This window comes from Larus michahellis, chromosome W (assembly GCF_964199755.1).
Source record: "Larus michahellis chromosome W, bLarMic1.1, whole genome shotgun sequence".
Classification (NCBI taxonomy): domain Eukaryota; kingdom Metazoa; phylum Chordata; class Aves; order Charadriiformes; family Laridae; genus Larus; species Larus michahellis.
Genome location: NC_133929.1, coordinates 18,888,482 through 18,904,136, shown reverse-complemented (window position 1 = coordinate 18,904,136; position 15,655 = coordinate 18,888,482). Strand labels below are relative to the sequence as shown.

The 15,655-nt window shown below is 39.8% G+C and overlaps 1 protein-coding gene across 4 annotated transcripts in view; it reads left to right on the top strand.

Moving 5' to 3' along the window:
- Window positions 1-15,655, top strand: part of LOC141735524 (transcription factor RFX3-like) — a 231,237-nt gene that overhangs the window by 158,586 nt on the left and 56,996 nt on the right. For all 4 annotated transcript variants that reach the window (XR_012584768.1, XM_074568461.1, XM_074568462.1 and 1 more), the window contains exons 6-7: window positions 4,326-4,507; window positions 5,285-5,404. Coding sequence is in view for 3 of the 4 variants with exons in the window: in XM_074568461.1 (XP_074424562.1) it covers window positions 4,326-4,507; window positions 5,285-5,404 (302 nt within the window). In the remaining variant the exon portion in view is untranslated. The remainder of the gene's footprint in view (window positions 1-4,325; window positions 4,508-5,284; window positions 5,405-15,655) is intronic.

The window sequence follows — 15,655 nt, the reverse complement described above, 5'->3', positions numbered from 1 at the left end:
CTGTATTATATTATATTGTATTTATGCACTAATTGAAATATAATCTGAAATATTTTTCCAGTTTTGTGCTGTATATTGAGTGAACTCATTTTAGTAGTGTAATTTACCAGCATAAACTCTTTGGATAATACTGTAATAATTAAAGAAGGAGAAGGAAGACTTATTTAAAAACTGTCTACAGGGGGAATAAGTGGTTTTAAATGTACAAATGGTTTTCCATTGCTTTTGTGTTTTTCCCATTTAATGTGGCTAATTATATGCCTTCTTTTATTGTACATCCCATTGTCTCTCTCACTTTCAATGCTTTTGCTATTCTAGCTCTGCAGCTAAACTACAGTTAGATTGTAATTTTCTTTCCTGATTTCTTTCTGCAATGCTCAGAAGTGTAATTCTGCAATTATTTTACACCTAATAATTATGTCTCCATGGTGGAAATACTGGAGTCTGTTTAGCAGAGCATTTAGCTATAAAGTTAAGTCGCAGGACCTTTAAGTAATAAGACTGACACCAATATTCCTTAAAGGGACACAGTCAAGGCTGGAAGCCAAACTTCTTTTAAAACTTGGCAACAGTTTTAGGCTAGAGATTACCTCGAACAAGACACCTCCTCTTATCCCTCATTAGATATTCTAGTCCAATTCACTTTCCATTCATAAGGGATGTTCAACTGCAAGGAAAAGGACCAGGGGTCTGAGGTCAGCACAAAGTTGTTGAAAGATCATACCTTCTTTATGTTTCTAAATGCTTCATTCCCCAGATACAGGCGGGCAAAAAGGGAACAAAATCAGGTTTTAATCCCTTTAACTAAGTTTCTAACTGTCCTGGTTTGAGTGACAAAGGACTAATTTCTCTTCTAATGCAGGGGAAAACTATACTTTTAGAAGACTAGTGTCTGAATTTGTGAAAATATTTACTTTATAGCCAGCTAGGCTATAAAGACCTGTTCGAGGTCTCAGTGTTTTCGAGCCTTGCCAGGTGCGGGGATGAGGAGGAGCGAGACCCGGGCACTTGACCCAAGCTGGACAACAGGATTATTTCATGCTATGAATGTCACATTCAATATAAATTAAAAAGTTTGCTGCGTGGTTTCTCTCCCTTGATGTCAGCGGTCCAGAGAACTCCTTGCCCCGGTGATGGGCCCCTGAGGCCTTCCCTTCCTCCTGAAGCCATAGTGCTCACAGTGTCTGACATTTGTTGTCCACTGCTGGGAGTGCACAGCTTCCTACTGATATAATTGGCTGAGTATAATCCTTGTATATTTTATATTGGTATTGGGATCAATATTGGTTCTTTAGTATTATTGTTAATTATTTAGTCTTATCCTATTAAATCTATTTATATTTCAACCCTCGTGTTTCCTTGCTTTCCCCGATTCCCCTTTCCAGGTGGGGAGGGGTCATCAGGTGATAGAATAATTGTCTAAACAACAATAAATTGTTATGGATTTTTCTCAAACCATAACAGTGTAACAGGTTCTTTTTAGAGAGATTCCAACGTACAAACAAGAGCTCACACAAAGAAAAATAGTTAACTCAGCTTTATTGTAAAGCCTTGCTAAGCAGTTCCCAAATGTCCCAAATGTTACTTAGGAGAGTCTTACCAACCCAGAGATCGTAGCAGCACCGCCGAGCAACAGGATGTTGAGGAGCCACATCGGTACGGTGAAGGGAGGTGGGCACAGCGCCTTCCGGGTGTCCCCTGTAGCTTCAAAGTGCGCTCATGTCTCTCTCTCTCTCTCTCCACCCCGCCCCCGTATATCCTGCACCAGATTGAGTGGAAAAGTACAGGCTAGAGTCGTTGCACGCGTGGCCAGTGCATGCAGCAAGCCCCACCAGACTCATGATCCAGCTTTGCTAACAATGGCTTCCTGATATGTGACCACACTGTTGCCTTTTTTGAAGGTCAGGTTCTCATGGTTGTGCACATAGTTGAGCAACAACAATACTGAGTTCCCTTTTTTCTCAGCATGTGTACTGGGCTAGGTTCCACTGGTAATTTTCCATCGTGTCTCACGTGGACCATCCTCTATTATCCCTTACACAAATAGACAGATAACACAAAGAGATCTGCCAGCTTTTAGATTACAAATCCATGTTCAAAAAGCTGGAGAGGCAAGAAGCATCCTTTCATCTCAGGAAAAAACCTTCTGCATAAGAGGGCAGCTTCCATGGGAACTGACCTTTCAATTACATCTGCTCATGCTAGAGTCACTAGAACTGAAATATCTTCACCCTTGAGCAAAAATCCTTATTTTATACTTATCTTGGGTTTTACTTTCCATTGTTGGCTAATGCCAAGCTGTGGTTGAAAGAATATCTGTCAAATACAGGTCATTAGTAAAATGCACTTAAATGAATCATAATAAATAATAATTCATCTGTAAAAAAGTCTAATGCTGTATTTATAAGTTAATTGGGAAATAATTTTGTTTGTTTGTCAATCATTTTTTCTTTGTGAGTTAAAACAGAAATAGCTCATATTCCATAATCTAATTAATATAGATTAAGTGGAAAGGTTGAACGATATAATTAAGATATACTTAGGTGATTAGGGAAATGGTTTTATTAATACACTCAAGTAAAGGTAAAAGTTTACAATAATATTTTCCTAGGCTTTATTTCAGAATTGTAAATGCTCAAGATAAAATACATTTGTGAATATTAAGACTTTTTAAATAATGTGTTTATATCTACAACTTGATATAAGGATTTTTATGTTGTTATGTTTATTTAAAGTGCAACATTATCTGCATCTATCTTGGAACCAGTTAGATCTTGCTTTTCCTGCATCTTTACGTAGAGCTCTTGTTTAGAAACTTAAGCATGATAGTTCTGGAGATGTTTTCTGTAAGAAAGTAAATATGAAATTAGTCTTTGAAAGGTCTGAAGTAAATCTTTTCCTAATTTTTTTTTTTTTTGCATTTTTCATGTATTGTGCTTGGTAAATTGCTCACAAGTGACTTAAACAGAACTGTATGTCCAATATATTCATTATAATCTAAATTTTACTAGTAGTTCTGCAATAAAGAAGGGTCAGAGTAAAAACATATTTCATGAGTAATGGACATTAAAATATTGATATTCATGTTCTTTAAATGAATTGCTTTGGTGGACTAAATTGAAATGGATTATACAACTGCATGAGGCTAAAGCATATTGGTATAAAATTTTGTTCCAAATGCCAAAAACAAATCCATGGCGTGGGGATTTATTGGATGCTCAAACTAAGACCAGAGTTTTGGTAAGCTTTGTGAACCTGGAAAATTTGGATGTTCATGCTGATTTGTTTTGGTATAAGAAGTAAGTAATTCTTAAGTAATTAAGTAGTAAATGCAAGCAGAAAACAAAATTTGGGAATTATTCAAGCTGAAATTAAAGGGAAATTCCAAGGATATGAAACCATGGGGGTATGGGGGTATAAGCAAGGTAAAATGTTAGCATCCCCAAAAAACTGAAACCACAGAATTTACATATGACCACTATAAAAATATTTCCATTTTATTCTGTTGTTCTCCTATACTGTTAAATGTCATTAAAGTGACCGTTTTACTTGGGTTTTTTGTGTATGTCAGTTAATATTTGTTCTATGCCAAGGTACAATGATGTATTAGAAACTATTTCCCTACATGCTTCCAAAATTGCTCATCAAAAGTCTATGTTACATTACACGGAAAAAAAAAAAATACTAATTCTGTTCCTCTTTGAAGTCAAAGGCAAACAGGCTACAACAGAAAGGGATTGGGCCCATAATATTTTATAGATGTAACAGTTATTTTTCATGTCATCTAGATTGCTTGTTACCTTATATTTGACAGTTTCTTCTTTGTATTTGGAAGAAAATAAACTGGGTTTTTTTTATTTATATTTTTTTAATTTCAGTCGAAGAGAAATAGTATAACATTCCAGAATTAAAAATGTTTTAACTTACTCCTTTTAGTTTTTTCCTGCAATTAATATAAATTACATCAATTATTTTATTTCCTTAGAGTTCCAACGATTTGTCTCCAAAGCATAAATAACTTCATAAAATGTTAATGTATGGTACTGAATCTGAAATATTTTTTTAGAAGTGGAGCTATCTGAGGACACAAGTGCAATGAGTTTTGTTATTTCCTTGTAATTCTAAAAGATACTAAGGCAGCATGTCATATCTAGCATTGAAAGAGATTTAAAGAGATTATATTTGCTTGAAGAACAAAGTCACTGTATTAAACAGGCCTTAAGAGTGGTCTAAAAATTATCAGAGGTCTGTGTTGTATGATTAAGATTTTTTTAAATGGAGTAATACTGAATTTACATATGTTCACTCTTTCATATTTGATATAGCTCCAATGGCTTTTAGACAACTATGAAACTGCAGAAGGAGTGAGTCTCCCCAGAAGTACTCTTTACAACCATTACTTACGTCATTGTCAGGAGCACAAGTTAGATCCAGTCAATGCTGCCTCCTTTGGAAAACTCATACGGTCAATCTTCATGGGATTGCGGACCAGAAGACTGGGAACCAGGTTTGCATTAATAAAATCTTAAAGTATAATAGAAAATGTCAATAATAATTGTGAATGTGAAGCTTGTATGATAAAAACAAGCAAGCAAACAAGCAAATAATAAATATGTAAAACCTTACTGTTAAGGGAGTTGCCAAATCCAGTGGACTTCAGGACCCAGGGGACTCCTGGTCTGCTATAGCCAGATTCTGTGTACTCTTAAGACCCAGATCTTCTATCTCAGTCCAATGGATGCAGCTACTGCTGTTCCCATTTGCAGGTCCAGCTAGTAGTGAGACTGAACATGTGTCCTAAAGATGCAGATAAACACACACGACACTAACACAGCTAACCACACAAGCTAACACAGCGCAATGCCTTTACCAGCACCCACATAGACACCAATAGCACTCACGTAAACATGAACGCAGGTAGCCCAATTCTGTTCTTCCTCTCCAGCTGATCAGGACTGAAGTTGACTAGTGAAACATACACAGACCCTCACTCACTCAAAAGCATACCCCATTTATGGAATTGTTTTATTCACCATGACTGCATAAGTCATTTATTTGGTTTTTACTTTCCTTATTCTATTTAAATGAAGTCCAACAGTAAAGTGCTGGAAAACATAGTTTAAGTGAACTGATTTCCAGAAGCTGGTGGAGTTATATCAGCTTTATACTAGAGTGAGAGGAAAGTCAAGTCTAACTTTTATGTACTGTTTTCCAGTCAAGGCAAATTGTGAAGCGAGTATGATGTATATGCATAAAACTAATGTTATTTTTTTCTTTCATAAAGGGGGAACTCCAAATACCATTATTATGGGATTCGTGTCAAACCAGATTCTCCCCTTAATCGGCTACAAGAGGACATGCAATATATGGCTATGAGACAGCAACCCATGCAGCAGAAACAGAGGTATGGTGTTAAATGAAACTACTTTTTCATATTTCTAGCTCTCGGAGAATTACCTGTCCTCAATTATGTGTCAAAGTTGAACCTCTAATGAAAATTGTTTAACTTCTCTTGTGAAAAATAAAAGTTTGTCAGATCTGCAGTTGATATCACTGGAGTCTGATATCAGCAGACATGAGAGTGCACATGCCTAAAACCTCATAAATTTAAAAAAAGTTGTAATAAAAGTAAAATATGATGCAATTCTTCTGAACAGACACTTCTTGGCAGTCTTGGGTTATTTTCCCACAAACTGGAAAAAAAAAGTAATAGGAGCTTTGAATTTCAAATTCTGTTGTTCATTTTCATTACTTTAAGCAGCCCATATATAAAATGATAGAAGAGCTTGTGATTAGGTTCAGCTTTGTGTTGATTTCCTCCTCCTGGCAAGAACCGATGTATCAAAACCCTGGACTTGAGGAGAGAAGACTTGGGCCTTTTCTAGACTCTGCTTGGAATAATCCCATGGGAGACAGTACTACAGGGCAAAGGGGTCCAAAAGAGCTGGTTGATTTTTCAAGGATCACCTCCTCAAAGCTAAAGAATGGTCCATCCCGACATCCGGGAAGTCAAGCAAAGGTGGCAGTAGCCCTGCATGGATGAACAAGGAGCTCCTGACAAAGCTCAAACATAAAAAGAAAGTATGCAAGAGGTGGAAGCAGGGTCAGGGAACCCAGGAGGAATACAGAGAGACTGTCTGAGTGTTCAGGGATGGTGTTAGGAAATCCAAAGCCCACCTATGAAGGACAAGATGATTGGGAGTTGTCAGCATGGATTTACAAAAGAGAAATCATGCTTGACCAATCCAATAACCTTCTACAATGAGGTAACTGGCTCACTGGATGAGGGGAGAGCAATGGATATTGTCTATATTGACTTTAGCAAGGCTTTCAACACTGTCTTCCTGTCAGGAAGCACTGAGGGCTGGCTTCTCCCTAAGGGATGGGGAGTTGGGAGTCGAGCACCATGATACACACAGCAGGGGCCTCACCAGCCTGGGCCCAGTCCCGCAGTTTACAAGTGAGGTGAGCAGGGCAGACTTGGAGATGGTAGTCAGATTCAACCAAGAGTCCAGATCATCAGACAAATTTGTGGTGATGAGGCAGGTTCAAGGTCAAACCAGAAAGCCAATCCATGGGTTGGGGTCCAGATCAATGGGATCCATACGAGCCGCAGGCATGGCTGTGGCTGAGATAGAGATCAGTACTCCTACAACATAAAGATCTTATCAATGTGTATAAATACCTGATGGGAGGGTGTATTGAAGATGGAGCCAGAATCTTCTCAGCAGTGCCCAGTGACAGGACAATGGGCAATGGGCATAAATTGAAAAACAGGAAATGTCATTTGGTTGGAAGGCACCTCTGGAGATTGTCTAGTCCAACCCTCCCAGCTCAAAGCAGTATCAACTAGAGCAGGTTGCCAAAGACCATGGGTTTTGAATATCTCTGAAGATGGAGACTCCACAACCTTCCTGGCCAAACTGTTTCAGTGTTCAATCATCCCTAGAGTAAAAAAAAAAAAAAAGCGCATTTTCTTATGTTTAAGTGGAATTTCCTATATTTCAGTTTGTACCCATTGCCTTTTGTCCTTTCACTGGATACTAATGAAAATAGTGTGGACCTGCTTTATTTATTCCATCCCAACAGTATCTATATAAAGTAATTTTGAAGATCTTTGTTCATCCCCTAAATCAGTTGAGGTGTGCAAAGATTTCAGTAAAATAAATTTCTGAATCTCAGGCATTCTAAATAGATGAAATGCGGAGAGCAGGGAGCTAGATCATGTGATATTTACAAGGTAAAAAGTTAGTACTGTCTCTTTTCTGTGCAAAATCAGATATGCCAATACACTTTTTAGAAAAGAGGTGTTTATCCAACAGAAAAATTAGAAATTTTAATTGAAAAAAATGGGGACTCATGAACCAACTGTTATTATGTAATGTTTTGTGTAAAAACTGCCAACTCTGAAGTTTTTGACTTAAAATTTTTTGATGGAAAACTAGACATTTTAAAAGCAAGAGTAGATGTTTTCATAATATTTTTATCACATTGGAATATGCTTATCATAATAGTAATTTTTAAAAAAAGTTTAAATATATATATAAACCACCATTATTTCTTATTCTAGCATTTTTAATACAATTTTTCTGTTCTCTAGTATGCAGAAATCTTTACTTTTACTTTTTATTTCTGTTGATATCCTTATTTTGCAGTTTTTAGGATACAGTTTGGTCAGACTTTCCCCTGAAATGTGTATGGGGGGAAAGATTGAAAATATTCATATATTTGCTTGTTTACTTTTATGCAAATCAAGATTCTCATGTATGTACTAGTGTCACAGATAGAGTGATGTGCTTCACTTGTATGAGAGAAGCAGTAATATATTTATTGATATAAAACAATTTAACAAAGTTTGATAGTAAATGCGACAGTGGTTTAACAAGATTTGTTGGCAAGGTACACTTAGTTATTTACTGCATAGAGGTCAGGGTCAGACAAACTGTCAGGGAGACCCTCCCATTGAGTCATGAGGTTCAGTAAGGACCCCCTTGCTTTCTAAACTCCTTCTCAGAGAGGAGTCTAGGTGTGTCTGGATCCAATACTAGTTCCAGACTTGGTCAATGGTTTGTGACTAAAGGTTTATATGCACACAATCAATCCTTTATATCACTTAGCTAAGATTTCAAAGTTTAGCATGCTATTAGTCACTTACCGAGGATCTGTTGTGGCAAGGAATCTCTTAATCTTGAGGAGTAACCTTGAGCAGCGTCCCTACCCAAGGGGAGATCCTGGTGTGCAGCTGGCTGTCGTTCAGGAGAGCTCAACAGGCCCTGGACTGTCCACTATTTATAGAGTAAGATAATTGACCTATAGTCATATTTGCATAGCAGTGAGACATCTAGGCCCCTGTTCCAGACAGCCTTTGGCTACTATGTTGCCATCCATCCCCCAAAGTCTAGCATAAGTTGGGTGCAGCCATCACAACCCCCACTGTTGTTTATGGCTTAAGTGGAGGGAGGAGAAGGGCACAACTAGACCTCAGAAGTTAGGGTTTGGAGGTTGGGGGAGAGGATGAAAAAGCCACGTGTAAGAAAAACAAACAAACAAACAAACAAAAGCATGCATTAAGCTGCATTGCATTTTTTTTAAACACTCTGTATTTCCGAACTAAGACTTTTGCCACAGTTATGAAGCATGCTTAGTATATATTTGAGAAATTTGGTATATATTTGTATAAAATTTATCTTACAGTATTCAGAACTCTAGCATCTTTTAACATGAGATAAAGAACTTAATACTATAGTTTGAATCATTAGGAGCAATCTTTCTTATTTTTCAGTTTCATTAATGTTTCTAATTTTATTTAAAAACTAAAAAAAATGTTTTAACAGCTGTGCAATAATTCTCTTATAAGAAGACATTCAGGGCAAAGAGGATCTAAGAATCACAAATGTTTCCTTCTGCCTTCTGATTATTTAAATTGGGAAATGTTATTTATCTTTTGTCCTTTAGAATCAGCTGTCAGCTGTGTTAGCTTTTTCTGTTCAGTTGTATCAATTTTACCCCCCCCCCATCAATGACATCTAATTGGATAGACACTTCTAGTTCTTGACTTCTTGACAAACAGTGCAGGCTGAATTTATGCTACAGATCACTTTTCTTCATTCTTTCCTAATTTGAAAGGTCATGAAACTTTCCTACTTATGTCACATTGTGTTGGGTATATGTAGCAAGGTTTTGGTAGTGGATAAGGGGCTGCCTTGTGCCGGACACAGCTGGTTCCACAATGGACCCCATGCAAGCCAAAGCTGAGCCAATCAACGAAGTTGGTGGTGCCTCTGTGAAAACATACTTAAGACGGGGCAAAAAACACCAGACATGCAGAGGAGGAAGGGGGAAAAAAGAGTGAGAACCAGCAGTACAAACACCAAGGTCAGAGAAGAAGGAGGGGGAGGAGTTTCTCCATGGTGCCAGAACAGGTATTCACATAGCAGCTTGTGGAACAGACCATGCTGGAGCAGTTGGATATTTTGTTGTTGTGGTTTGGGCCCTCAAACCAGGACATTTATGAAGGAACCACAGCCTGTGGAGAACCCATGCCGGAACAGAGTGTGAGAAGGAAGGAGTGGCAGAGAGATACTGTTATGTACTGACCATAACACCCTCCCACCTGGCTCCTTGAGCTGCTCATTGCCTCACTGAAGGGACTGCATGTAACCTGTGGCAATAACAAGGCAGGGAGGAGTCTGGAATGAAGGCATGAAGATGATTCTGGGAAAGGAGGGAGGGTGTTTTAATATTTGTGGTTTTGTTTCCTGCTACCCAAATTAGAAATTACATTTTTATTTTAATTGGTGATAAATTAACTTAATTTTACCCAAGTTGATTCTGTCTTGCCCACAATGGCAACTGGTAAGCAATCTCCTGTCATTATCTTGACCCATGAGCTTTCTTGCTCCTGTTCTTCCTGTTTTCTCCACCTGACCCACTGAGGGGGAGGGGGGGAGTGGCTGTGTGGGAGTTTCACTGTTAGCCAAGGCTAACCCACCACAAACGTGAATATATCCAAAGACCTGGTAGAGGTATGCTTGTGTTCAGTGTTTGACATGGGCCTGAATTCAGGGTCTGAGATTTCAGACATGAATTTCGGTTGAGTGGCAACAATCATTGAGCTAAGTCAAAGGTGGTGCTGCTAGTTGCTGAGTCCCAGTTGTGGTCGACATGAGCTATGGGAGTGCTACTTCTCTGTTCCTATTAGAAAAAAAAATAGTAAACATAAACTACAGATGACTGTTGCTAACAGTCCCATCTCCCAGCTGAGAAAGTAGCTTGGAGACAACAGGCAGATCAAGAGATATAAAGCACCTTTGTACTGGAATAGAAGAGAAGAAATGCACAGGTAGGGACTTGTGTCACCTATGTAGGTAACAGCCCTGCCTTTCAACTGGAGCTGTACAGCTCAGACTTCCAAATGGAAGGCTGGTTTGCTTTTGACATACTGCTGCTAGATGGTTTATGGAAAGGAAATGCCAGGATGTTTAAATAATTGAATTCACAGAATCACAAAATCACAGAATGGTTGAGGTTGGAAGGGACTTCTGGAGGTCATCTTGTCCAACCCACCCCTGTTCAAGCAGGACCACCTAGAGTCAGTTGACCAGGACTGTCCAGACAGCTTTTAAATATCTCCAAGGAGGGAGAGTACACCACCTCCCTGGGAAACTTGCTCCAGTGCTCAGTCACTCTCACACTGAAAAAGTGTTTCCTGATGTTCAGATGGAACCTCCTGTGTTTCAGGTTGTGACCATTGCCTCTTCTGCTTTCACTGAACACCACTGAAAAGAGCCTGGCTCCATCTTCTTTGCATCTTCCCTTCAGGTATTCATATACATTCATGAGATTCCCACTGAGCCTTCTCTTCACCAGGCTAAACAGTGCCAGCTCTCTCAGCCTTTCCTCATAGGAGAGATGCTCCAGTCCCTTAATCATCTTCATTGCCCTTTGCTGGACTCTCTCCAGTATGTCTATGTCTCTCTTGTACTGGGGAGCCCAGAACTGGACACAGTATACCAGGTGTGGCCTCACCAGTGCTGAGCAGACGGGAAGGATCATGTCTCTCCAACTGTTGGCAATGCTTTGCCCAATGCAGCCAAGGATACCATTGGCCGCCTTTGCTGCAAGGGCACACTGCTGGCTCATGTTCAACTTGCTGTCTGTGAGGACGCCCAGGTCCCTTTTCTGGAAGCAGCACAACCCTCTGGAGTATCAGCCACTCCTCCCAGTTTTGGTGCTTCCTGCAAAGTTGCTGAGGGTACGTTCTGCCTCATCATCCAGATCATTAATGAAGATGTTAAACAGGACTGGACTCAGTATTGACCCCTGGAGTACACTGCTAGTCACTAGACTTTTTGCCAGTGATCACCACCCTCTGGGCCCAGCCATTGTGGTGGGTTGTCCTTGACTGACTGCCAACTGCCCACCAAGCCGCTCAGCAGGACAGGGGGAGAAAAATATGGTGAAATGCTCATGTGTCAAGATAAGGACAGGGAGATCACTCAGCAATTACTGTCACAGGCAAAACAGACTTGACTTGGGGAAATTAATTTAATTTATTGGCAGTCAAACAGAGTTGGATAATGAGAAATAAGAACAAATTAAAAAAAACCGTCCTCCCAACCCTCGCTTCTTCGCAGGCTCAACTTCACTCCCAACTTTTCTACCTCCTCCTCCTGAGCAGCGCAGGGGGACAAGGAATGGGGGTTGTGGTCAGTTCATTATGCGTTGTCTCTGCCTCTCCTTCCTCCTCACACTCTTCTCCATCTCCAGCATGGGGTCCCATCCATGGGAGACAGTCCTTCACAAACTTCTCCAACTTGGGGAGGGCTATGAAGATGATCAAGGGAATGGAGCACCTCTCTTATGAAGAAAGGCTGAGAGACCTGGGTCTGTTTAGCATGGAGAAGACTGAGAGGGGATCTCATCAATGCTTATAAATATCTAAAGGGAGGGTGTCGGGAGGATGGGGCCAGACTCTTTTCAGTGGTGCCCAGCAACAGGACAAGGGGCAATGGGCACAAGCTGGAACACAGGAAATCCCATCTTGTCATGGTTTGGGACAGATTGACCAATGATGAGATGACAGATGCTCTTCCCCACCTCTCACTCCAAGGAGAGGAAGGAGAGAGATAAAGAGATTTATGAGTTTAGAAAGAACTAAACTACTTTAATAAAATATTAATAATAAAATAAAAAGGAAATAATGAAATAGATACAATATATACAAAACCATATCAAGTTCCTAGGCAGGCCCTGGGGAAGTCCCAGACTGGACTCAGTGATGGATGGAAACTGGATTCCTGATGTGGAGTCAGGAACGCACGGATCGAGATCAAAGTCAGACGAATAGACAGGGTCCTCCTTGGACATTGGCCATTGAAGAAAGAGGGCTGACCCTTTGATCCCTCAGCTTTTATACTGAGCATGACAGATGGGATGGAATACCTGTTGGTCAGTTTTGGGTCACCTGTCCTGTCCGCTCCTCCCTGCAGGTGGGACCCCTCCATGCCCCCCCAACAAGGCAAACAACCAAGTCAGCTGACCCTGGTTGCCACAGCAACAACTATAAGCAAGAGCCTCTCTGCACACCACTCCCCGGCATTAACTATAAACATAGGTCCCATCACTCCAAGAATGAACAGTTTTCCACACAACATGCTGTCAATTTCAGAGAGTTAGAAGAGGCTTAGCCAAGAAGCAAAGCCACTGAACAAAAAGTTGGCTCTGCTCCACCCCAAACCAGGATACATCTCAACATGAGGAAAAAATTCTTTACTTTGAGGGTGACAGAGCACTGGAACAGGCTGCCCAGAGAGGCTGTGAAGTCTCTTTCTCTGGAGACTCAAAACCCACCTGGACGCGTTCCTGTCCAACCTGCTCTAGGTGAATCTGCTTTGGCAGGGGAGTTGAACTAGATGATCTCCGAAGGTCCCTTCCAACCCCTCCCATTCCGTGATTCTGTGGGTCCTTCCCATGGACTGCAATTCTTCAATAACTACTCCAGCATGGGTCCTTTCCATGAGGTGCAGTCCTTGAGGAACAGACGGCTCCAGCATGGGTCCTCCACAATGTTGTCCCTTCATTCTTGACTCTTCCTGTTTCTTTTACACAGAATTTTTGAAAAAGTTTTTTTAATACAAATAGCAGTCAAAGGTAACATAAACCAAGTAGTTATAAAAAACAATTAATAAACAGCTATTTTCCCAAGTACAACTCATTAAATTTTAGAAAATTTCAGTCTTAAGGGTTCTATCTCTTCAGATTTCCAATGATTCGTTTCCGCGATCAGTGCTTTCTTCACCCTAGTATAATGAATCCAGGAATTAATTCCTTCTACCTTGATGGCAGTATAAGTCTTTAACAGCACAGTATAGGGTCTTTTCCACTTTTTCTTTAGCGGCTCATCTTTCAGGTTTTTATATAAACTGTGTCTTCTGGTTGGAACAGATGCACTGTAGTGTCCAAAGGAAGAGGAGCCTTCTGGTTCAAATACCTGTGTAAGGAGGATAAACTTTGGGAGAGAGATATTAAATATTCTTTAATCACAGCTTGTCCCTTTATATGCATCTGATTTCCCTCTGTAGTTAAATGATTGGTTGAGTACTAAATTTCAAAGGGGCTTACTCCTTTCTTTATCCCTGGAGTTATTTGAACTCTCAAAAGGGCTAAAGGAAGAGTTTCTGTCCACTTAAGATGAGTTTCCTGGCAAAGTTTGGAAATCTGCATTTTAAAATTTGTTTCATTCTTTCCACTTTCCCACTAGACTGAAGATTCCAAGGAGTGTGTCTGCAATAAAATGGGGGCTATTATCAGAAGAGATACCTTCTGTTATACCAAATCTAGGGATAATCTCTTTTAATAAGATTTTAACTACCTCTTGAGCTTTGTTGGTGCGACAAGGGAAAGCCTCAGGCCAACCAGAAAATGTATCTACCAATACCAATAAATATTTATATAGGTTGCACCTTGGCAATTCAGTGAAGTCTAGTTGTCGGTATTCCCCGGGAGTTACTCCTTGTTTTACAACTCCCCCCACAATCTATCTAGTTATTTCTGGGTTGTTAGCACAACATAAAGCACTTTTTTTTTTACTATTATATCTGTCAAACTGTGCATCTTTGGTCGAATGACATTTTTTTTTGCAGTCATTACTAGTGAGTCTGCTCCTGTGTGTAGCTCCTGATGTAATCTTTTGAGTATGGCCTCCACCATCTTCTCAGAAATTAATAGTTGTTTTAATGGAGTCACCCACCATCCTTGATCATTTTTGGAACAGTCTAATTGCTCTGCCAACTGGTTTTCTTTTTCAGTATATTTTGGGGGTGACAGTCCTAGACTGGAATTAGTGCTCCTTCAAATTTTGATTCTTTCAATGCGGCCTTCTTCGCCAACTGATCTGCTTTCTGATTTCCCAGTATAATTTCACTATTTCCCTTTTGATGGGCTTTACAATGCATTATTGCAACTTCTTTTGGCTGCAAGACCACTTGTAAAAGTTTCATTATTTCTGTTCCGTATTTGATTGGAGCTCCTTGTGAGCTTAAAAGTCCCCTTTCTCTCCAAATCGCTCCATGTGCATGAACTACTCTGAATGCATATTTAGAATCTGTGTAAATGTTAGCTCTTTTTCCTTGACTGAGTTCTAAGGCCCGCGTTAATGCAATCAGTTCAGCCTTTTGAGCAGAAATATGAGGCAGAGATTTATTCTCTAGGGTCTGAGTAAGGGTTACCACTGCATATCCAGTTCTTTGTTTTCCTTCTGACATAAAGCTGCTTCCATCCATGAATAGCTCCAATTCCACATTGGGTAAGGGTTCATCTTGTAGGTCAGGCCTGCTGGAATACACTTGTTTGATAGTGGTTAAACAATCATCCAATCTGAGCTTTCTTTTTAGAAACTTGATATCTTGCCAGTCCCAAAAAATTAAGCAAGCTAATGGTGGCTTCCAAACATGTTTCATAGTTATCAGGACCAATTAACAAATCATCCACATGCTGCAATAACATTACAGCATTATGGTCATTTTGCCATTGTTCAAGTTCTTTGGCAAGTACATTACCAAACAGTGTAGGGCTGGTTTTGAATCCTTGAGGAAGGACAGTCTAACAGAGTTGTGTCTTTCATCCCATAGTAGGATTCTCCCACTTGAAGGCAAAGATGGTCTGGCTCTGCTCATCCACAGGTATACAGAAGAAGGCATCTTTTAAATACAGTACTGTAAAGTAAATATTGCTGTTAGGAATTGAAGCAAGGAGGGTATATGGGTTTGGGACCACAGGGTGGATGTCTATCGTCCTTGTATTAATTTCTCGTAAGTCCTGTACCAATCTATATTCTGTTGAGTGAGGTTTCTTTACAGGTAGCATTGGAGTATTAAATTCCAATTGGCATTCTCATAACAGTCCATGCTCTAAAAAAGAATTTATTACAGGTTCTAATCCTTTTCTAGCCTCCAATTTAATGGGATACTGTTTTTTTCTTACCGTCTGAGCTCTCAGTTTCAATTCAGTCTTTACCGGAGTCACGTTCTTTGCTCATCCAGGTATTTTTTGATGCCCACACCAAAGGTACAACTGCATTCAGTATTTCCTCTGGAATATTCATTTCTTCATTAGGATCCTTTTTGGTTAACAAACATATCTGAGCTTTCCAGGC